The following is a 26,064-nucleotide window of genomic DNA, read 5'->3' on the forward strand; positions in this document are numbered from 1 at the left end:
TACCTATAAGCAATTTGTTTTCTCTTCTCAATCTATAATTGATTTGATGCAAAAAAATATCGAATGACGGTCAACGATAACCTTTAGATAGGTACTGAAGTACTGAACTGTAGCGGGTAGCGGCTACTGTTTATTTAGCGGTGGACGCGCATGCGCGGCCACAACTCCGATAGTCATAACAGCGACCACTTATCATTCGGGGTTTGGCAGAGCCAACGTACTCACGCTCGGGCGAAAATTGATACAGCGGCGGGAAATGGGTTCGGACCGCGCGGAGTGAAGTAAGGCGGGCGGCGCGCGCCGGTCGCCCGGGCATCAGCCATAATGTCTACCATGTTATTATCGACGACTCCACGCCTCTCGTAGTCAGTACTTTGCAGGGGCCAGTGAAGTGTCTAACAGCTGATTGTGCTATTGAAATGTGGACTGGCTGAAACAACAGGTAGGTAGTGAATTTAATTAGGACAATGACTATTCAAATTTTTTCAAGTCCTTGTGAATTATTGAAAGCGAGTGGTTCTTCATTTATTTATTTATAGTAAATTTATTTTTATTCCGCCAGTATTATGATTCAATTTGTGTTTACTGACGACTGTCATGAAAGAAACTGTATTTGCAATATGCATAATAATGTGTTTCAGTTACTAGTAAAATTTTAATATTAACGTAAATATTTTACAAGGTGTTACGTTTGCCACTGTAAGTACATTATTGTCGTACTTTCATTTTAGTTAACACGTTTAATTTTATAAATTAGAAAAATATTTTTTATACATAATAACTTTGTTTTCTTTTTACATTTTCTGTCTGTATTTCAGTTAAGATTATTTTTTATAATAAATAATTGCCTAGTCTATTAGGATGCCTTTATTAGAATATGAAGGATTAAACATTAAAAATTTGTTTTGTTGGATTATCAACTGAAAATACTCAGATATTCAAATAATTATGAGTATGTATCACATTTTGAAAAAATGTAATACCGACAATTCTGTTTGTCGTTTTCTAAAGTTCTCAATAGATAATGCAATCAATTTTAAATATTAATGTCGTACACTGTACCTTATTGTAAATTAAAAAAAAATTAACGAAATTTGCACATAAAAATTAGGCTTTCATTGTTTTGTAGTATTTAGGACGAAAATTGTCGAAAATTATTGTTAAATTTGTAAGCTAAGCGTAGTCGCTTATATTCGTAGAAGTAAATATCTGAAAAAAATATAATTTTAGTTGTTATACACGTTGTATACTATAGTTGTTATACAAGTTTATACAAGATAAGACAATAATAATGGTTTTTACTAATGGCTCAGTCTTTTAAATATCATCAAAATGTTAATAAATATTACAATAATTTTAGAAATATTAAACCCCAATCAATTAATCAATAATTTATTTGCATAAACATAGGTAGGCACAGTTATAAATTGGAATTTGTATTTTACATAGAACGTTGGGTATGTTTTGCTACTGTTGGGCGTAATTGACAATCAAAAAGTTAGTTCATAAAATTAATTATAATTTTATTTTATTATATAATTAAGCAAGTTTGTTGTTGTTGCTATTTATCATTGCTCGTGATGTCTACATTTGCTGAATACATTTGAAATTAACGTGACAGGGAGTGAGCTCACCATATTGCCATTTCCCAAATTAATTAGGTTTGATAGCGGCGTTTTTTCCAGAGGAAATTTTATAGTTAACACAAAGTTATAATGTTGATTGGAGACGAACTGACTATAGAGAACTAGTACTACTTGTACTAGAAATAGTAGTAGTGTAAATAACAATTTCCTTCTTTTGAAATGTAAATAAGACCTAAATAATACAATAAACTGTACACAGAATAATTTTTGATGTCATCAAAAATTTCATTTTGTAGTTCATTGGCATTCAAAGTGATGAGTAATTTAAAATGTTAATTTATCTTTTTCACATTTCAAATATTTGTTTTTTTTTTAACCATGATAACACTGCAGTAAATTATATATGGTATAACCGTATATATCATTGAGTATTACAAACTATATAAGTTTGGAAGGTATGGTCGTGACAAGATAAAATTGACGGAATTTAAAATTCGAGAGAAGAAGAGGGTATCTAATATTACATATTAAAATTTAAAAATAAAAAAAAAATGCCTAAAATATAAAATAAAAATAGATATATCTAGTTTGTTAACGCAACAAGTAGCCTAAACGCTTTGATATATTATTAATCAAATATAGGCAGATTCGTTTAATTGTAGGATTGCTATAGGATATAACTTGTTAAAAATTTTACGTGTAAAAGACATGAGTTCATGACGTTCTCTTCTTTTATATTATTTCTTCAATACGAGGTACGTTAAGACTACTAAAATTAGAAAAAGTGCATTTTGGCGGTGATGTTTCGTGCCAGGATTTAATATAGTGGAAACTAAAGACCTGTAAAACATTTTTCTAGCAATAGCCATGTAAAAGATATCAATATGTAGAGAAGTATTTTAATACTGAAATATGGAAGTTTAAAATACACAGCTGAGTAAAACAGATAACAGTGATATTATGCAAATTTCAATTTAGGCTGCTGTTTAAAATAATGTATATGTAGATATGATATAGTTCAGATAGTCTAGTTAGTAGGATGCTACGAGAAAACAGTATAACTTGTTTATGTATACCTAAGTATTTTAAAATTTTTGAACACTCATCTTTAATTAATCGTTTTCAAGGTTAATAAAGATGTAATGAAACTTTTATTTTTATACACGTCTCTTATTAATTATGTTTGGGTTTAATCAACGTTTTAATAAAGCGTATCTTTAAACTATTTATAAGTAAATAAATTGAATTATTCTAAATCTAGAATATCTTATTTATAAAATTAAAGAGGCAACTTATTTCTTATATTTTATAATAGATCATTTTTACATATACTGTTTGTATATATTATGATATTAACAGATACATATTTAAATATTGTTGATCTAAATTAATGGAAGTAATATTTTTACCTAGGTTTTACACGCAACTTCGTCCGCATGCGTAACATATTTGAAATTATTTCCCAGGTGCGGTTTGCTTTCTTAAAAAAGGTGTATATGTACTCATAGACATGCAGTTGCCCATAACTGAAACTGTTGCCCGCGATCTTGGGGAGGACAACTTACAATTCTGGAGTGGGCGCGGCCCACCTGGCGCTCCCTTAAATACCCCTGTGTCCGCGTGACTGGGATTGACCCCCCTTCCCTTAAATACATTTATATCCACGTGACTGGGTCATGTTGACTAAATCAAGACATATAATAGTATATGAATTTTTTCATGACAAATTTTGTAACAATTGTTTAAATCGTTAAAAAGATGCAACAAAAGACCTGATTTTCATATTTATGATATAAGTAAGAAAGTAAGACTTATTATTTAAAGTTAATTCTCATTTATTTCATCATCATTATCATCATATCAACTATTTACAGTCCACTGTTGAATATAAGCCTCCCTCTTTTAAGAGGTTTTGTCAATAGTTGCCATGCTTGGCAGGCGGGTTGCAATCGCAGGTAGGCTTTGGTGATGTTTAAAGAGGGACACTGTTTCCTATCCCTTGGCTTTTAAGTTCCCACCTACGGGATAGGAAGGGGTAGACCATTCTATGGGGCCCATTATATGAATCTCGGGACCACACGGCGATCCATTTATTTAGATGATCTTATTCACAATTTTGCTTTGCACTGTATACGTAAATAACAAGTGATTGCATTTTTAGGATTTATTGTCTTGTAACAATACCTTATATATTCGTTCAAATATTTTATTAGTTATTACATGTAATGATTTGTAAAATATGAATTGTAAAATATGACTTGTAAATAAGATACGGTTGGTAAAATAAAATACAAAATAGATATCAATTTTAATTTTCATTGGGAGTATTCCGAAACAGCAGAATTATGTAAGTGACTGAAAAAGATTTTTTTTTATACAACTTAGAATAGCAAACAAGCTGACGGCCCACCTGATGGAAAGTGGTAACCGTCGCCTATAGACATGAGCAGTAGCATGGACATAACGGAATATACTGTTTCGCCCATGATACCCCCCATACGTTGCCATTCCTGAGGACTCAGGTATTATTCCTCCGTACCCAGTAAATTCACCCCATATCCCACTCTTCAAACCGAAACACAACCATGCAAACACAACTGCTTTACGGTTGAAACACGAATGGGACAGAGGTGCCCAAGCAATCGACTTTTGTACAAAGTCTCCCTCTGTGTATATCTACAATGAATAAATTAGTAAATGTAACTAAGTACCTTTTGACTGAAGAGGTACTTGTTATATAAATTCACCAATTCCGATTCAGTTACCAATTAACTTCGAATTTCGTATCAATTAGCGAGCGTAATTCGTCTTCAAAAACATTTTTTGATAAGGATTGTATAAATTAATTAAAATGTATTGTCTCGGTTGTTATTGTTCGTAAGTATTATTTATGTACTTATTATTTATGTATGTATTTCCGAACCGATACGACATCATAACCTTCAAGAAAAGAGCATATTTCTTTTTAAAAGGCCGGCAGCATACTCGCAATACCTTTGGTGTTGTGGGTGAACATGGATAGCGGTAGTCACTTACTATCAGGTGAGCCACTTGCTCGTTTGCTAGGTAAACTGCCGACCTTCTAAAAAGGAATATGTTCTTTTCTTGAAGGTTATGATGTCGTGTCGGTTCGGAAATACTGCTACTGGAAGTAAATTCCAAAGCGTGGTTTAATGCTGTATAATACTTACTTATGAGTTTATAGACCTAAACTACATTAAACAGATAAATGAAAAACCATAAAACTCACCTGGTTCATGGACCTTGAGAATGGTACGATTAGTCAACGTCATATTTTTGAACTGTTTACTCGTTTTTTGGCGTACTGCCAATGTGTGGGTATTATTCCTTTGATTCATACATATAACTGTAAGAATTTCAGGTCCATTCGAAAAAGTGCTTACGTGTCTGAAGCAACACATAAAAAACCAATAAATTGTTGTGTTAATGTAGTTCGAATCTAAGTTCTCTTTCTTTTTTCTATCTTAAAATTCTTACATGTTTTACAGAAAGTGGAACATTATTTAAAACTAAATTATTTATTTAAACTACTTATTTAAGTAATTATTATTTAAAAATGAAAATACAAGTTTTCTTACTTTAAATTTTCATCATTAAAACATTGTTTTTGTTACCTTATAGTAAAAATGACGACTTAGAGACAAAAGATTATTTCAAGTGCCTTTGAAAATTCGTAGCTGAAGTTTCAGTGTATTATATTAGCATTGACTTAGGTATGCTACAAATCTGTAGGTTTTACATATACTACATATAATAATTTAATTTATATCAGCCGTTAGCTGTCCACTACTGAACATAGGCTTTTTCCGTAGGTGTATATTTTCCAGTAGTTGCTACGCTTGGCGGGTTGGCAATTGCAATTAGTCTTTGGTGATGTTTTAAGAGGGACGCTGCTGTCCATCTCTTGGCCATTAAGCATATATATATATACTATAGCAAACAGTTATTTAGAGGAAGGAGAGTAAGTCGATACAATTTTATAATTATCTAAGTTATTAGCGAAGACTATCTATATTGAACATTAAATAGAGAAAAAAATTTTTTGTTTCTTTGTAATTTATAAACTCAAGAACTACTCAAATTATTATAAAAATCTTTAAACTACATTATTAGCGAGTAACATAGGCTATATATTTCTGAAAATTCCATCTACCCGTGCGAAGCCGGGTCGGATCGCTAGCAGTGAATAAAGAAACAATATGAGTGAAAATAGTTGTTAATATAACAATAATAACACTGAGTAAAACGTTTATTAATTAAATTAAATATTATGAGGCAATTGTTATAAACGAAACCGCAAAACATATTGACAGTATAAAAATACTGTTTCAGCTCGTAGCGTTTGTGATAACTTCTAACAATAGCACAATTTTATCACTCACTTCCTTTAATGACTTCACTAACTGGTAAAAGCGAGTTTAGTTACAAATAAGTTGTAAATTTTAAACTAAGCTTTTAAATTTTTTTAATTAAATTCTATAGTTAGGAATATAATTTTAGTTTGATCTTAGTTAATAAATCTTATAAGCGAATACATAATACGAATATTTTTAATACCTATTCCTGACACTGGACTGCATATAGTGCACTATACAAATAGTATATCTAAATAAAGTTTTTTTAATACCTTACGTAAATCCTTGTTAATTTGGCATCGATTTTGTCCCACATTAATTTATCTATATTGGGCAATTTTTTTGTGGAGCAAAATAAGGTTTTTTGATTAATTAATAATTGTAAATAATTGAAACTATTTACTGAAGATGTTATAAAACAAGAATGACGTCACATGTAATACAACGGTCAATATCGTATCCCACATCCTTGCACATAGTGACCTCTTATTCCTTCCCTTGCACTCTTTTAAAAAATCCTGTCAATAATTTAAGATTGCGTCCCACAAAAAAAAACCGACTTTAATTCTGATAAAACCAGATATTTTGATCTAAAAACTAAATTAATGAACCGGTTTTGAAAAAAAATCTTTGTGCCCAATCAATATATTTTTTCAGGAAAAAAATTGGTCTAGATGAATTCTATATAATCGGTTTAGAATTGATGGAATTATGAGGTAACAAACATAAAAATTACAACCGAACTGAGAACTTCGTTCTTTTTGAAGTCCGTTCAAAAATTCACTCAATAATCAATCTAAAAATTCCAAACACCAATTCGTTTACCCAGCATGGTGACCTATGGGTGATTATGTTGTGATTTATGTTTTAAAATTCCTTAATAAAAAAAATAAGCTCTCAGTGCGATAAGCAGAGGATTGCATATATTGTAAGGCATTTTGGAAAGGGCTATATCCAGCAGTGGATAACTATTGGCTGAAATGAAGATTATAAAATATAATAACAACTTCCTCTGTAACAGCTCGTTCTACGTCATAGTATGTAAAGTTAGAATGATTCATGAACGGCTACGCAGCTACATAAGAATGAATATTACACTTCGAATGTAGTCGATATTCCATTGGATACGTCATGGTGAGCCAATGGAAACTTAATAGGTATAATGGAAAACTTATATAAAATTACATAAAAGTTTCCTTGCAAGTGAAATTCAATGAATAACGTGAATGTATTAGTAAAATGACACTATATTAAGTTGAACATGTCTGAAACTTTCGTAGTGTTATTTTGTCTTGCAAAGTGGTATCATAGTTAATACGCAACGCTAAAATAGAACTTTATGTTTAGACGAATGAGTATTCTTTATATTATTTATAAGCCGTTTAAGGGTTATATTACATACATAGATTCAAGATATCATATGTATATTTTATTTAGAGTCATATATAAGTATGTGCTCGAAACGAAAAGTTATCTAACTATACGATCCCTAAAGTACAGGCATAAGGATATTGTAAAATATTTGAGTGATATCATGCATAATTAGTTTAGTAGGTACTTAAATTGCAAAATAAATCGATATGTATTGGTACTGTAATAATTATAAGGCAATATACTTCTACGATGATAAAGTTTTGTGTCTAAGTCCTGAATGATTTTGATGATTCCAATCGGATTCATAAGAATCTTCTAAAATGCTATAACTGCTTGAATATTATTTTTAATATGCATATGCTTTAATTTACTATTATAATTTCAGTTACGGTGGTTCCGTTTGTGATTTTACTTAAGTGCACATAAAAGCCTTGTTTCTCCAGATTTAATATTTGATCAGATATATACCTACTAAGTATACACTCATAAATTTCTCCAAACAAAATATATAATTATATGACAAAAAACTTATTTAAAAGTATTTTGTGTAGAGAATTGTAAAGAAAATTTGTTAAAAAAATTTAATAGCAATTTGACAAAATATTCTAACAAAATGTGTTCTGTTAAATTTTCATAAAAAAATCACTAGCATCAAAAGTGTATCTAAAATATGACCTCAGGAATTGCAAGTAATAAGTATAGATGGCTGTTCCCGTTTTTTCTCAAATGTAAGGCAATAATAAAATATTAGTTAAAATAGTTTAAAGGTTTTTATTTGTGAAAAACTAATGGTTCTCTAGTAATCGATATAATAATAAAAACCATGGATATCACAAAATAATTATACTGTATCACCCATGGTTTATAGGCGTTGCTGGTTCTGAGGATTAAATGTATAAAACCATGGATTAAAAATTGTTTTGGATACTGATTTTACGTTTTAGACTTCTGAAAGATCAACGTAGGTATATGTTGCTGTTTCATGACAGAAATAAATTACATTTGCATATTTGTTTTTACTATGGTACCTATAAATGTAAAGTAAAAATACATATAAAAATCGTTAAATTTGTATGTATCTAGAACAAGATCTCGACCAACTTTATAGAGCTTACGTGTCCCGACATCAGTTGGCGTGTGGTCAGATGTCATGATTCACATAATATTAAAATGATATGTTGTGAATCAATTCAGTTCATAAAATGTATTTGCGCATCACAAAGGATTTTGACCTTCCAGTTTAATGGTTTTTTTAACGAACTACATAACGTATAACTGGTATAACTCCTGAAGCATGCTATAAAGTGAGCTTTACGAGTGATCATAGGTTTCATGACAAGAATCTTAACTGTGTATTAGGTACTAACGATTTTTTATTGTAACCTTTAGGTTACTGGCAAAGGGATTTGATTGATGATTGTGTACATTAGGATTATTTATTTTAGTTAAACAGAAAATATAAAAACATAATATTTCTTGTTAATATTTCTTTCAAAACATGATCCGAAAGTGTTACGATTTCCCATTTCCATTTCAATAAATAAAATTTCATTGCAAGTAAATTTTATCCCAAGTTATACAGCGTTTGGAATTTTTCATTTTTAGTGTAACGTTTTCATCGACTACGGAGTACTCTTGACCCAGATTTCGTATATAGGGCGGCTTCGGGTGCCCGCCCGGGACCGCCCTGCCCGGCCGCCCGCGTCTAACTTCACAGTAATATTGCCAAACGCACAAAAACAATAATTATATAGATTTTGTCTTAATTTCATATGTTAATGATTATAATAATATAATAATTTCATAGTTTTTCTCCGTTTATTATTGTCATCATCCTGACACTTTCTAATGTTTTCATAATACATTTGATATTTCGATACATTTTTCTTAGAATAAATACTCAACATTATGTACAAGTATATTATATATTTGATTTAAATACAAAAATACCTAAATAATAAAGTTAAATATTTATCTATTTGTTTTCACACCAGGTTCCTTGCGATGTAGGTAGAGAGAAATGAGTGCCGAAGTCTTCTTTTTTCATTTGAATCTTTTCATGCGGTGATGCTAGTTCTTGAACATTTAGATTCTTTCTTTTTTCTGATCATGAAAGGTTAGAAAATGGGATTACAACGAATATTTCTATAAATAACAGCCCCAATAGACGTTATTCTGTTCAATATTACAAATAATTTACGGATATATAAAAAAAATATAATATCGGTCTATTCGTTCTTATATTTAGCATTTATCAAAACATTCTATTCTAAGGGAAGTTACCAAAGAACAAAATATTTATTTATGTAGATTTACATAATAACTATGTTCGTTCTCCAGACTACGGAATTCCTATTTTAAATTTGGTCAAGAAATTATTAAGTAAGATCTAAATAAAACGCCTTTTGAATATAAATAATATATTCATGCAATATTATGTTAGTTCTTGTTGGTTCCATTGTAATCTTTATATGCTTTGACCAATTTAGTGTCACTTTAAACTTGTTTAGAGGTCGTACTTTAATAAACATACAATAATATTATTTCTTCGCTTTCAATGCCGGTATTCTATAAAAGGTGATGGTTGTGAAATAGGTATATATATTGTTCAAACATGTTTATTTGAAAATTAATGAACAGCATTTGTTTTTTATTTAAATTTTAAGATAGAAATAATTTAAAATTTAAATAAAAAAACTAATTTTAATATAGAAATAAATTTTACGTGTTTCGATATTCGTTTATTCTAATCTCCGTAACCTTTTAACTGATTTTATTAAAATTTTGTAAATGTGTAGTGTTTGATCTAACTTGAGAAAATGAATAGTTCTTATCTCGATAAAAAAAATGGATCCGATAGTTGGCGGTAGGTATCAACTTGCTGGTTTAGCTAGAAGATTATTAACAAAAATACACCAAAACTTTAAGAACAATTTCAATTTGTACTCTTACGAGTATAACTCTGTTATAACAGATTTCAAAATAGGAAGTCGTTCTTAACTCGGTTGGAAGTTTTTATGTTTTTTACGTTATATCTCCGTTATTTATAATAAACCGATTCTAAATATTGTTTTTATCCAAAAAGATATATTTTTAGATTAGTTTCATAGCAATTGTATTAAAATCGGTTCAGTTGTTTAGTTTTAAAATAAAGATAACTGGTTTTGTTATTTTTTTTTGTCAATTCCTTGTCAATCTTCGGTAAAAATTTAATACTCTAATCTATTGAGACACAAGTTTAAACAAGTATAAAAAAATTTAAAATAAATACGATACTTATCTTGACAAGCATTGACTACAATGATATAATACTGGAAATCATAAAGATAAATAACAATATTTAGGGAATAGTAATGAAATAACTTTTATTATCTTTTTTCTAATAAACTGTTAATAATTACGCACGAACTATATTGTATATATGAGTCAACATTCCATAAGTGTATCTCCGTGGATTTGAAGTGTTTAGTTATCAAAAAATCAATTTTAGAAATGTCGCGTTGTAAAAATTATCTATATATTGATATCATCCACCGTTGCCAGATTGGATATTTTTTCGCAATTTTGGGTAAAAAAATTTGTTTGCGAAATTTTGGAGAAATGAAATTATTGACGAAAAGTGACATGGGCTTTGAGAAGTTTTAGTATTTTTTTGATAGTTTTGGTATTTCTAAACCATATAGCCGTATATAAATATAATAAAATATATCAATGACGATAGCATAACACAGAATGGGATAAAAGAAGGAGAGGGTAAGAAAAATTAAACATACAACGAGGGTAAAGATTATTTTTCCGTTGTTCGTATTGCAGTATATGCCACAATATACTGACAAGCTTGTGATTGGATAAAAGTAAAGGTATAGAGAAAAAAATATTTGAAATTGGGTAAAAATAAAAAAATACATCTGGCAACTCGGATATTATCTGTTTAATGTAACGTAACTAAAATTATTATATTTATTTAAGTACTTAATTTTAACATTTTGATTAGTGGTTTTATATTAGAACTAACGTTTACCTGCCATTTCGTTCGCGTGGCCAAGACATGCTCACTGCTCGGGATAAAAAGTAGCCTATATTCTTCTTCATATCATATAGTAAATACATGTATATCAAATTTCATATGAATTGATAGTAATTGGATAAGCAATTAAAACACTAAGGGGTAACAACAAACTCACACATTTAGATAGATAGATAGATAGATAGATAGACAATTTATTTGCATTACTTACAGCACACAAATTACAATTAAAAAAAAAAAAACATACACGTAATACACAGCAAAAGAGACAAAAGAATAAAAATAAAAAAAGCACAAATAAAAAAACAAAAATACAAAAACAAAATACATAATCTAACAATCTCCTTTGTTAACATTCCTTCATGCGTGTGCCATAGTAACACAAAATGGTCACAGCTCAGTTTATTGCTTTGCCCTTAAAAGAGCAAAACACTGATATTCTGCTGTGGCCAAGAGTCAGTCGCGAAACTTTTCATTAAAAATTTACAATATAAATATATATACACATATACACACATACATACATATACACATACATACACATACACACATATATATATATATATATATACACATACATATATATATATATACATACACATACACACACACATACACATACATACATACACACACACATACATACACACACACACACATACACATATAAATAAATGTATGTGTCCATTATATTTTTCCACTTGACATTATATTCTACATAAATAAATAAATAACAGATACCATTAGATGAGGGGTAGTCAGAGATCACTTTCTGTCACATTCAGATATTCAGGCAATAAATATTTCGGCTACGTACCTATTGGGTATTCCAATTTTTTGTTTATTAATTAAAAAGATTTTAAGTTTTTTTTTAAAAATGTGTTTACTATTAGACAATCTTATTGGGGGTGGTATATTATTCCAGCATTTCGTAGCTTGGTAGCGGAAACTTCCCTCAAACGCCACAGTTTTATGAGGACGCCCTGCTAATAAGTAGCGCGTGGGTCTTGTACTATATTTGTCATGGAATGAATTAAATTGTAATTTAGAATATAGATATTCCGGTTTATAGTAATATTAACAAGGATTTAAATGATGAATTTATTAAACTTTTAAGATTCTTTTTCTTTGAATTCCAATTATTAATTGTAATGTTAAATTTGTATAATGCATGTGGTAATAATGATGTAGTTTGACGGATTTATTCATTATAGGTATGAACGAAATTAAATTATTAAGCAATGCGAAATAGTTAATAATATTTGGCGATAGATACCAAATATTACATTTATTTATTTTAATAGAATAAATAGATTCATTAACTACACTTGTTTTGGTTTTCTCTGTCCTTTTTGCCACTAAAAGATGTTTTTAATTTAGGCATTATTACCGCGTTGGACAGACGGATGAATAATTAAACATTTTAATATTTAGGTAAATCATAAAACATTAAGAGTTCCATTAAGAATTACAGACATAAAAAGGTTATTATCACATTAAAATTAAACCATAATTAAACCTAAATGTTCAGTTACGTCATTGACCATATTTGTCTAGTTAGCCTAATTAATACAATGGCCACTACCTAATAAAAAACGCGGAGAAAAAAGCGACATTAACATGTAAGTATTTATATGTAAAACAGGAATACCATTATAATTTATATCGATGACTAATGATTTAACAAAATGACTGTTATTTAAATAATATAAGACTTGTGATTTGATACTCAGTAGTTAATTTGTGCGAACTGAAATGCTTCTCTCTCTATTAGTAATTGGTATACAGACAGATCACAGTTAAAGAATTTCCTTTATAGGTACCTTTATATATAGACGTATGAATGAAGACTTGGCATGATATTACTACCATCTTCAGATTTTATTCATAACCCTACAGTTATAGGCACCTCACAGGATTTAAAATAGATACTGCATAGTCTTCATTTCTCATCATATTATAAATTTAACTAATTGAAGTAGGTACATACTGAAATATAACCATTTTGTGTTACTGTGGCACACGCATGAAGAAAAAGAAAGAAAGGAAATTGTTGGTTTATATATTTTACTTTTTGTTTTGTTTTTTATTTTTTTTTTATTTTCATTCTTTTATCTTTTTTACTGTGTATTATGTGTATGTTTGTATTGTAATTTGTGTGCTGTAAGTAATGTAAATAAATTATCTATCTATCTATCTACATTAGTGACATAAATAGTAAGTTTTAAAATTAAAATGATGTGGTTAATCCCCATATAGAGACGGATTAGATTTACCTATAATGTGTCTCTTTTTATGGAATGTAAGGTGTCATAAATCCTCATCTCTACAATGCTGTAAGAGGCGACTAAATGTGAGGAGAGTTTGTACAAAAGTTGTTGCTTTGGGTACTTCTGTGTGTCTGTTTGTGTGTGTCCCATTCGTGTTTCTGCCATTAAGCAATTGTGTTCGCAAGGCTGTATTTCGATTTAAAGAGTGGAAGCAAAGACATGCAAGCAACCTCGAAATAAGACCCTAGGTCATGCATCTTACTATAGCGTGGGAATAATAGGCTTATTAAGAGAAATCTATTACTCTAGGTATTATGTATTAAACTTTACTAAAATGTATATACCGTAATCATGCTCGTGAACTCTAGAACACTTGTAGCGTTCTATTCATTAACCTGTCTACATATGGCAAAATATACATGATACTCTGCTCGGTGGCGATTCAAAGCGTTTTGTTTCCGCATGTCGCAGGCGCGTTCTATTTCAGATGCGTTCTGCTGCAATCTGCGAAGTTTCATCTTGCGACACTTTATTTATAAGTATTTGCTGAATATAGCTGACTATAAATTATTTATCAAATATATATTTTGTTACAGAAAATTAAAAATGGTTATTTTTTATACTTTTTCAATTTTTATAGGTAGTTTTTATAGGTATGTACCTACTGCAAATGATTTATTCTATTGATTAATTCATGATGAATTTTTAAAAAAGCAACAACTGAGTTAGTTGCCCGTTTTTTATTTTGCTATTGCGTTCCGAATGGGCGATAATAAAAATATAGACTGTTTAAATATGCTTATTTATTATCTAAGTTTATTAAAAAAAAAACTTTCATTTTTTTTTTGCATATGTAGATATCTAATGTTTTTTATAGTTTCTAAAAATTAGGTATTTAGAAATCACCTCGTATTAAATGTAATAATACATGTAGGAAGGTATCGTTAAATTTAATTAAAATAAAAATACATATGAAATATAAATTAGCCGTTGGATAATTATCGTCACAATATTCAAAAACAAGTGAGTCATGCCCCTAATTAGAAATTAGTTTTAAAATGCACCGCGGTTGCTTGCTCTCAGCTAGACTTAACATAGACTTGTCTTAGGACTAGAATAGAACTAAATGAAACGGTAAACAAGTTTTGTTCAGTTTATCATAGAAGAGTCCTCTAAATGAAATTAGTAACAAATAAATATTGATTTCATCATCTGTTTGTTTACATTTTTATTAAGTCCTATTGAAACAGACTATAGGTAGAGTAGTAAAACTGCACAAAAAATAGATACTAAAAACATCCAACACTAAGTACTTCCTGATAATATCTAGTTCTCAAAATATGATAATTTAAAACATTTAAGTGCAACATTTGACTTCTGTTTGCGTTTTTATTGCACATTTTACATTAAGTAAATAAATAATTTTGTGCGGTAATATAATTTTGAATTTAAACGACAAATGTTTGGACTTTATAATTTTATTTCACAAAAATACGGACTGCATAGTTAACAAAATTAGTATTAAATCAACAAAATAATCTCTACGAATCCACTTATAGAAATAGTAATTTATAGAGATATCTGATCAAGTTATACTAATTAATTCACTGAAGTATTTGTATCTATGTTTGCATGTACCCTTTTTAAATAAAATTTTAAAAGAAGGAGGTTCTCAGTTCGGTGCTATTTTTTTTTAGTTTTGTTACCTCATAACATCGAAAATACTTTTTTTCTCATTTAACGTATTTAAAAAAAGAAAGAGGTTCCCGTTTCCGTTAATTTTTTAAATTTTCGTTACCTCGTAACTCCGTCGGTTGTAAACCGATTTGGATTATTTTTTATCTTAAAGGATATACTGACAGATCGGTCCCATAGATATTTTATCAAAATCACTTTAATAGGTTAGTTTTAAAATTAAAATAACAGATTTTTCCACAAATGAAGTCGGTTTTTTTGTGTAACACAATCTTAATTATTCGATATTTTACCGCTCCTGAAATTTCTGAATATATTCGATAGACAAGTATCTTAGTTGCACGTTGTAAAATAATTAAAAGTGCCTTGATTTCGGTGCAAGGTTGCTACTACTTACCACTCACTGGCTATTATTGGAGTAAAGTTACGCCATTTGTCGGATACACGCATGAGCACCAGAGTACAGGGACCTTCATCATGTTTACATGATTTATTTTATCTTTAGTTGCTGAATGGATCGTATCTTATGTCTTATTTAATATTATCATATTAAGATTAACTACACTGGGCGTTTGTCAGAGGTGCTTCTATTACATTCGACCATTTAGACGAATATAAATTAATCTTAGTAACTAAGCAACTAAAGATGTAGCAACCATAATAATGCAATTAACGTACGAAATCAAGGATTTCAATCTGTTAATGCTAAGTGACGATAAATTGGTATGATTTTTTTAATTAGTTTAACCGAGTCATTCTTCATATATAGAAAATAAGGTCTGCAGAATTGATCGTTTTGGTATAGGTAATAATATACATTATTTTTTCTTTTCTCCTCTACTAAAAGGTTGTTTGGAAAAGATTATTTTAGCAATAAGATTTACTTTTGCACGCTTTTTATACTTCTTAAGTTTGATATATACGAGTATATAAGGAGCCTTAAGGAGAAAATAAATATAAATTCATGTTGCATTACAACATTGATGTACATATTCAGTAATATTTACTTAATTGAGACTTGCATATTTAATAGACCGGGCAGTCTCAGCATAAACGCCACACTGTGTGATTGTGCTAGATCTTTGTGTGTTGCTAGTAGCCTAAAGGAAGAAATGCATTTGCTTTCGTAATGTTGCGCGCTACGATCATCTCTAAATATAGGGCAATCTCGGAACAGCACCGAAACTATGCAAATGTATTTAGGTCATCACAAATAACCTAACCCGACAATCGTAAATGTCCCTACAGTTTCGAAATTACATTATGCAGCTCGTATCAGACAAAAATATAACCGCGTCTGCGGATTTTGTATTGCGCAAGACGAAATAAGGAATTCGACAGTGGACAGCTGTTACGGAAAACATTCTAATGGACTAGATTATTTCAGAAATAATAGTTCAGAACACGGAAACATAAACTGATTATGTAGATATTAAGAAGTCGTGGCAGATCGTAAATTAAAGCGAGGTGAAGAGTTAATCCAAATAGATAGTCTAAAATAGAAAATTTGGACAAATTTTACAAAAATCTTTAATATCATTCCGTGTTGGGTTTTTATTTTTTAATGGGTGATAATGGAATGGTAACCCCACCCGCGCTATCGGTATACACCGGCGAGGCACCAGTGAAGGATGATAGGTGAGGATTAAGTAGGTTAGTTAGCCCATCGTGACGAATTCATAAAGAATTGTTCACGACGGTTCCAGGGGAACCACGTGGAGGTCGACCTAATAAGGCATATTGCTAGCAATGGGGCTGTCAAATTTCATTACTAATAATCCCTTTCCCCCTTCCGTGTTGGGTTGACTGAAAGAGATCTCTGTCAAAGATAAGTCCACCCTTGCTCACAATATTTATAAATGCAATAACAATGTTATTTACAAGTGCAATAAAGAATATATAATAATAATATTTTAATAAAACTAATATTGGTATTACGATGAAAGTATTTGAAAAGGAATCCTTTTTATCTTAACTCTCAAGATGTACTTTATGTGAAATTTTATTTATGCCGATCGGTATTAACCGATGAGGAATTCGACGTCTAGAATTAGGCAACACGTCACTGTTCTGGGATATATGTGGTGCTGCTCCTATTAAAAAAATATTTAAAAGCGATGAATGTAGGGAATAATCTCTGTAATTTTTAACTGATTTAATAATTTTACAAAGGCGATGAACGTTAGAATAGGCGATGGTTGTCACTGTCCATCAGATGAGCCATCAGCTTGTGTACAGTTGTAAGATGAAATGTCAAAGATATAATATAAAAAACAAAGTTCGTGAGATTCAAGGGGGCAAGAGTGAGTTGTAAATTGTATTTCGGTACGGCCATATCCCGTGTATATTTGTTTAATTTTAAGGAATTGCACACTTGCTCTGACGCATAGCAGTGTTGACGCACGATTCGCACAACACGCTTTCCAGCTATTTTACAACGAACTGCCTCAATAATGCGTTTACATTCTCTGTTCTGTTTTTAAACAAGCTAATTAAAGATTAAACACTAATTTAGTAACATTGTAAAATATTACTCCAATATAGAGTCATATTTGTAACAACAATGTTGTTGAAATAAATGTTTTTCGACTGAGTTACGTTTTTCGCAGATTTTAAAGAAAAAGTATATAGGAATTTAGATACCTAACTGTACTTTTGTACTTAAACAAGTATATAAAGCATCCTATGTGTAAGTTTAATTTAAGCTGTATGCGTGTGTACTACATTTAAATAATTATGTTCTGTCGTTTAGGCGTGGTGGGGTAAAATAGATTATTTTTACTACTTATAGCACATTAATAAGGCATATACACATAATAAATATAGGCATGTACAATAATTAAGATTATGTTACACAAAACACAAAAACTGACATAAATTATTTTGATATAAAAACTAAACTACTAAATTGATTGATAGTATCAATCTGTAAGTATATTATTTCAGATAAAGAAAAAAAATTTCAAATAGGTTTACATCTGACAAAGTTATGGGGTAACTAAAATGCAACCGAAATGAGAACCTCTTTTTTTCTAATCGGGTAAATAGAGAGACAAAAGTACAAAAAAGGAAAATACATAAAAAGAAGTATTGTAGTATTTTTTTGTATGTGTATAATTTAATGCTTTGCTCTTAAAAGGGCAAAACATGGATTTATAATTAAAAGCCAGATATTGAATAAAAAAAATGGTAAGATCTATCAAAACATGCCATGATATTCATTAGTTTACTTCATATAGTAAATAATTTAAATATCTACTCATTATAATTCGGTAAAGGACCTAAGACAACGTTTATTCTACCTATATATGATTCCGCGTATCTAGTGAAATGTCTGCGACGAAAAATCAATAGGTAACAGCTTTCTGCTTACGTTCGGTCATATAAAGATACTGGTGTGTTAATATGACCTATTTATCTTTTTAAATGAGTAATTTAAATGTACAGATATCGTCATAGTCGTAGAATACTGACGGATCTGACAAATATTACATATATAGATCCGTCAGTAATTACGACTACGACGGTATTACATTTATTCCCAAATGAATATTTTAATATAAACATATTAAAATTATAAACCGTTCCAGTTTTTGCGCATATAATGAATTGATATTTCCTCTCATTCCTTAATAAAACAGTTGGTATTTATTAAATGTATATGAAAATTAAATTCTTCGAATTTTAGCAAAATAAACAATTCAAATTATCCCTTCCTTTCTCGTGGGTGTCGTAAGAGGCGACTAAAGGAATTTAATGGAATTTAATGCCCATCAGCAGGGTCCATCTTAAAACATTATCAAAGCCTGATTGCTATTGCCAAATGTCTTGCTAAGCGTAGCAATTACTAGTAATACTTCCCGTATGGGGGAGACCTATATACAGCTGTGGATAGTTAATAGATGATATCATAAAAATACATACGTTTGAAAATGTAATTAGGTACACTACAAAATAATTTGTCCATAGTGTATTACAAATAAAAATGTAAAACCTAACGTCTTTAGTCATTTATCTCTGGTTTAATGGTAGAGACGAGAAAGTGTGATTGATTTCTAGACAATTGCTGATGTTTATATTTCTCTTCTGCAAAAAGTGAGAGTTGAAGTTTTTTTAGTAGCAACATATGTGATCATATACTAATCTAACGAGCGTGTTTAGTAAAGCAACTTCCAAATACGGTAGTTGAAATTTTCTCAAATTCTTTCTCATTTGCGTGTAGGACTGAAATGAAAAATAAAAAACAGTTTGGGGCACATAAGGTTTATCGTGCTACATTTGAGGGGTGAATAAATAATTAAAATTTTATTGTAGCTATACTCTCACTTCAGTTGTGGTTTAAATACTAATTTATTTTTAAATATTTTTTGTCTAGGTATTTAAAAAGATTATTATATAGAGAGAGAGATTTAGATTTTAATAGTTGTATATTTTAATATCTTCAAAAGAAATAGTTAGGGATGATCTATTTAAAATTATAATAAATGTTTCTTGATATTATACAAGAAGCCTAAATATGAATTTTCCAGTTTTAAAGTTCAAAATTGACAATTCTTTCACAAATTGTACCAGTTTATAGGTATATAACATAACATGCGTAACATATTTTAAACTATGCATACCTTTGTTGAAATAACATACATATTTTTAATCAGATCAGTGATACACTCGTAAATGTATATTTTTTATTTAACAGATTCATTATATTTAATAAATGATTAAGAATCCCAGTGTTCAATTCTTATTAAGTTTGTCACATTAACTTGTTTATGGGTTAAATGTTGGAAATTTCAATATTTAATTATCATTGCAGAAAGAGTGTGTTAGATTCACATATGTGAATCTAACACACTCTTTCTACTATATAGTTGTAATAGATACCAGTCAAGTGCACTCGCACATTGACTGGGTTAATATGTTAAGACGACACATGATACTATTATGTCAGTCTCACATACCATGCATCAATGTATGTGTAAAGGTGGAGTTAGAACATACGAGCTCATCCTATTCCTTCAATTTTGTTTGTAGCATTGTATTAAATGAATATTTTCTTATTATGTAAACTGAGGAATTCAAAAAATAATTATTGTTTTTTACTAAAGCAAGTAATAACTGAAATGTTATTATAATACACTAGCCTAAGTTAAATATGCATAAAGTGTTGAACATCTAGATCACTAATGCCTTATGTAATAACATACTAAAAATCATTCTATTATATCTTAGTTATCAAAACAAAATATTATTGGTAGTTCAAAAATATTTCGTTGTGCGTTATATTGTAAAAAAGTAGATAAATATTAAAGCAAACAACTATTGCCCTTGGCGCTCAGGTTAGCACTTAGGATGCCTCATAACACAAGGCAAGGCAATAATGATTCTTTATATGGTGCTGATATGCTCACAAAGGAATTATAAGGATGCTAAAAGGACTATTTAGCGACTTGTTCACGATATATGAAAAAGAGTAACGAAGTAGGAAATTAATACAGTTATTTTAATAGATTGTTTTGGAGATATTACTACTACAACGACTACTGTTACAATGAATTGTAGTGGTAATTATATATTACCAAATTATTCTTATCTTACTAAGATAATAAAATTGTAAATGGACAATGTTTGTAAATGGGAGGTATTTAAGATTAATATGAGGGGTCTTAATACAAACAATAGATGCCAAAATAATAATATTCAGAATTTTTCTCAGTTTGTCTATATGTTTGTTCCGTGATGCCGGCAAAAAACTACTACACCAAATGGGACGTAGTGCTCACTATTTTGCTCCTGAAGATCTAACTTACAAGTCAGTGTATGTTCCATCTCGATACACCATCTAAACTTAGTCTATTTCATTGATTTTCCAATTGTTAAATATATACGTATGAAGTAGTGGGAACAAGATTTAACAATTTTAATACTAATTCAAATTAAGAATATATATTTTTATCTTTCACTGCATGTTAAATTTGGGGAAGGTTTATAAAGCTTTTCATTGCCCTAAGATGTTATATCATGTTAGTTACATGTATATATGTAATTTATTGTAGATTTTGTGTAATAAAAGTTTGTTATTTTTAGTTTGGGCTACATTAAAATTATATATATCAAAATTATTCAGATTTTAATTTGTCGTATAAATTTAAAAAAAGGGTACTAATTTTTCAACTTTATAGTATACATTTTTCCTCTAAATAATCAGCATCAATTGTCCTCTATTTTGTCAATAAAAGTAAAATCTCTATTTTATTTTATTTCCAGGTCAAAAGTGAAGCACGAAAATGACAGTGGTAACAAATCCAGCGTGTACCACGCAGTCTGACGACGAGATAGAGTCGGGGCACGAGAGCATATCTGGCGGAGAGTGTGGGCTTATGCTCGATGAAAACGCGCGATTATACGATAACGAGAAACAAAGTGATATCATTTTCGTAGCCGGTATTAACGGCGACACCTGGAGGTATCCAGGCCATCGACGGGTTTTAGCCGCTACAAGCCCTGTTTTCGCAGCTTTACTTTCTGCTAAAACTGATGTAATCATCGTTGATTATGTCGATCGTCGTGGTTTTGAGCAGCTACTCCGATATCACTATTGTGAACCAACGCAGCTCAATTCTGTGGCAACTGCACGGTGTGCTCTCGATGCGGCATACAAGTTCCTTTGCCCGCCCCTTGCGGAACGCTGTGCTCGACGTCTCGATGAGATGTTAGATGCAGGTGTTGCTTTAGAAATATTGAGGGATCTACGATTTCTATGTGCAAGATTACCTGGAGCCGCATCAGCACCACCTCTTCCAGCACTATCTGATGACGCCGCTGCAAGATCACTAGCACAGTGTTCACGTTGGTGTGATTCTCTAGCTCATAATGCACTTCTTGTGTTAGACAACGATGCCGACGCGGCTCTTACTGATGAACGACTTGAAGATCTCACATACGAAGATCTAGCTCTGATTGTGAAACGGGATACATTGCGAGTATCTAATGAACTTGTTTTAGTCGAAGCACTAACACGATGGAGTACCGCTGCTTGTAAACGTACCAAACGGGAACTGACGTCGAGTAACAAACGTGTAGCACTTGGCGAATTAGCATACTGCCCTCGATACCTTCTGTTATCGGGCGAAGAGTTAGATAGAGCTTTGGAATTGGAGTTGTTAGAACCAATGGAGCGGGCTTTAGTAACTGCAAGGGCTAAAAAGCTGTCAGCACCTGTTCCTGTGGGTGCAGAACAGGAGGCATTGCTGCGTAGATGGGCACGACCGCGGCCCAAGGAGCCAGCTGCATTGCCTGTACATTTAAGTTCACGCTCAGAGCCTCTTCCGGAACCACAGCCGAGCAAATTATGTGCGCGCCGTTCTAAACGGCCAAAACAGCCAAGTTTTGCGCCTGAAGAGAAACGCAAGAAACCTGGTTGCTGTGCGCGTTTCGGCGAAGGCCTTTTGAGAGCTTTTATCTGTTTATTTGACTGAAATTGAAGTATTACGTAATTGTATACAAAAACTACAGAATAGTTGATGTGTATGTGTGGAATGCTTAAAATTAATTGTGAAATAATTATATCGACGTGAACTTGTGTAAATATTATATGACAATTTATTTATTTACTTATTCACAACAAAACTATTGAAAAGTAAAACTGAAACATTACATTACATTAGTGTAAAACTAAGTGCACAGATAGAAAACGAACAGGTCTTCTAGTAAAATTTATATGTAAAATATGAGGGGATTGTAAAAGAAAAGTTAATACAGCGATAGATTTAGATGAAACTTTGTATGTAGAATGACTATACCTTTTGTATTTTTTTACAAACTAAATCCTTTAAATAGGTACCTTGTAAAATATTCGCTTCTTTATTATTTTCAAAATAATTATAGCTATCAGTTATTATTAGGTATGATTATTTATAAGAATAAATGAATACATACTTGCATTATACACACCTACTTCATATTTAATGAGAATGTTTGTTGGAGCTTATTACATCTATAGTTATAATTTGAAATTTAATTTGGGAAGTGACTAAGATGAGAGGAGTAGCAATTGTAACAAAATATATTTGGGTAGTTTTTTCTGAAAAAGTAGATTATTAATTAATAAATGTTTCAATACTTTGAATTCGTAGCGCAGCTACGGATGTTAATGTTTATGTGACTCTCATCAGTATATGGTAGCCGTATGTGTATTTTAATGTTGTGATATCTTTGTTAAAATAATTTGATGTTAAAATTGTCCAACAATTTCTTATTTAAGAATATGTTTATTCATATTTATTACACGTATCTATTTCAAAGAATTGGTGCACAAACTTTGTATTGACAAGTACTTACGTCTTAGACACGTTTAGAGTATTTTTTGTTGCATTTATATACATTTATATTTGTTTATTGTATATTGTTAAGTAAATAAATTTACTAGTTTTAAATTAGAATAAATTTTCCATACTTTAGTATTTGATATCTAGTCGTATGTTAAGTACATAATAATGGTATCTGTGTAATTTATTTACTGCTGTTTCTTGTATTGTTATTTAAACTTTTTGGAGGGAAGTTTTTACTTTTAGATTGTGCCATATTACTAAATGTATCTTTTTTCGATTAATGTTATTTTTTATGTAGGTAAATAAGTAGTTACTTTAACGAAGCTAGAAATAAATTCTTTTTCCTATTTAGCTAAATTTCTTTACAAGTTTTTCTCTATAAATTAATTAAATTGTTAGTCTGTTAAAGGTATTCTAATTTACTAGCGCGCTTGAACTTTTCTGTGGATGCCAGGAACTAGGGTTGCCAAATAATCTCACAAAGAATATGAGAAATTTTTAGTTAGGTGAACTAAAATAAAGGCAGTGGATAATAAAATATAATAGATACCTATCCTATTTATGTAAAATAATGTGTACTTATTTGACCTTTATGAGACACTGGTTAATCGGAAATGATGTAAAAGTTTTCTTGCATTAATATTTCTTTTTTTTTTTATTTTAAGAGAGCTTGCTCAATTATCTCGCCACTTAACGTTTATTGTGGATTTTTTTTATTAAATTGGAAGCAACATAATCAATAAACAATAATTTAGTTAATATTGGAAAAAGATTATTCATAGGTATCAATGCGAATCAGCACTATCTAAAAATTTGTTTACAAAATAACAGAGAAATGGAAATTTGTAGTCAAGCTAAAAGAAATTAGATTTGGCTACTATATATTTTTTGAACAGTATATAATATGTTGATCCAAAATATGGATAATAGAATACAATATTATATTATGTATAACATATTTAGATGGCAACCCTAGGTTAGGTACACATGTAGTATATACATGTTGTGATAGTTACCTACCTATATGTGAATTACAAGAATTGTACTTGAAATAATATTTTACTAAACATTATGTTAAGCTCATTGCCTGTTATATTATTATGTTATTTATTTCATAATAAATTGTCCTTGATAGTGGGCACTCAATTTTAATGTCAAAATAAATCAATGTGTTCAGCTCAGAGCTGTAGTTATAATAAAAATATATGAGGTTATGACATGTGTATTTAATTTTTTTACATCAACGAAGCACCATTATATAAAGAATTGACCTATTCAATTTGTGTAAATAACTGATACCTTTTCTTTCTTATCAGATATGTGTAATAGTGGATGTTTCCTTTCCTTCTAGAATGGGGACCCGGTTTCGAAAGGAACTCTTCTTAGAATGCAAACCGTGAGTCTCGTTATTAATAGTAAGTGCATCCAGACGTTTCACTCTTAGGAACATATCAGCTAGAGTAGATTCAGCGTTTTGCAAGTCTTTCCTCAAGCAGATCACAGTATTTTGTAATTGCAACATGGAGTCAATCTTTTCGTCTATTTTTCAAATTTGCTGTTGATAGATTCTCGTGCTTTTTGCGTCGCATCCATTTCCGACAAGATCCTGGACGTAATCACCTTTTTGAGTTCCCATAACTTTTTATCGAAATCAGTCTCTTCTTTACTGTCACACCGTTTACGTTCCCCTGTAATGGATAAGGTTCCATATTTATATCCTGAACTGCGAGACGTGTAGCAACTTTGATGATATACTTCCGACATGCTTCTGTAATTTAATGAATTCACATACCATTTCATTTTAGTCACATGTTTCCATTTACGTTTTTTTTTGGTAAGTAAATAAAAATAGTAAGTGAAAATTTGATTTCATGTCATGTCTACTAAATGTCATGATTGACTGATTTAAAAACATGAAAAAATTAAGTGTTCTTATTTTTACCAAGATTGAGGAAAATACCCAGGTGAGTAAAATAAAATTATACTTTACAAAGTAAATTCGTGCAGTTTTTTTACTGGAATTGGAATAAATTCCTTTACAACTGTTTCTATCTAAATGACTTCATATAATAAATGTAATTTAAGATTTTTTAAAAAACTAGAAAATGTCATTATTATAAAAAAAAAATGGAAAACAAACTGACGACAAATCTGACGGAAAGCGGTAATCGTTTCCTATACACGTGGTCTGCACAGCATCATGGATATTAAGGAATGCATTATAACGCTCATGATATCCACATGCTAGGGCATAGCACCCGAGTTTGCACACTTGTGTGTCTCTGTCTTGTTTACTGTCATATCTTACAATTAAAAAAATAATAAAAAAAAAATTAAATGTCATATGTATATAATGTCATAATAAATTAATTTTAATTATTATTAAAATTAATTTATTTTAATTAATGA

The 26,064-nt window shown here is 30.2% G+C and overlaps 1 protein-coding gene and 1 pseudogene across 1 annotated transcript; one reads left to right on the forward strand and one right to left on the reverse strand.

The window, feature by feature from the left end:
• Positions 1-154: 154 nt before the first annotated feature.
• Positions 155-24,872, forward strand: LOC113521218 (uncharacterized). The gene is made up of 2 exons (XM_052898932.1): positions 155-442; positions 21,593-24,872. Exon 2 carries the CDS (start codon positions 21,613-21,615, stop codon positions 22,801-22,803), a length of 1,191 nt encoding a protein of 396 aa, XP_052754892.1. The 5' UTR covers positions 155-442; positions 21,593-21,612; the 3' UTR covers positions 22,804-24,872.
• Positions 24,873-24,881: 9 nt separating this feature from the next.
• On the reverse strand, positions 24,882-25,594 carry LOC113521430 (uncharacterized; annotated as a pseudogene).
• Between the last annotated feature and the right edge of the window lie 470 nt (positions 25,595-26,064).

This window comes from Galleria mellonella, unplaced genomic scaffold (genome assembly GCF_026898425.1).
Source record: "Galleria mellonella isolate WM207_F2 unplaced genomic scaffold, CSIRO_AGI_GalMel_v1 utg55, whole genome shotgun sequence".
NCBI classification, from domain to species: domain Eukaryota; kingdom Metazoa; phylum Arthropoda; class Insecta; order Lepidoptera; family Pyralidae; genus Galleria; species Galleria mellonella.

What these genes read in the sequence shown, in the direction of transcription:
- LOC113521218 (XM_052898932.1), top strand. Translation starts at nt 21,613, where the DNA reads ATGACAGTGGTAACAAATCCAGCGTGTACCACGCAGTCTGACGACGAG.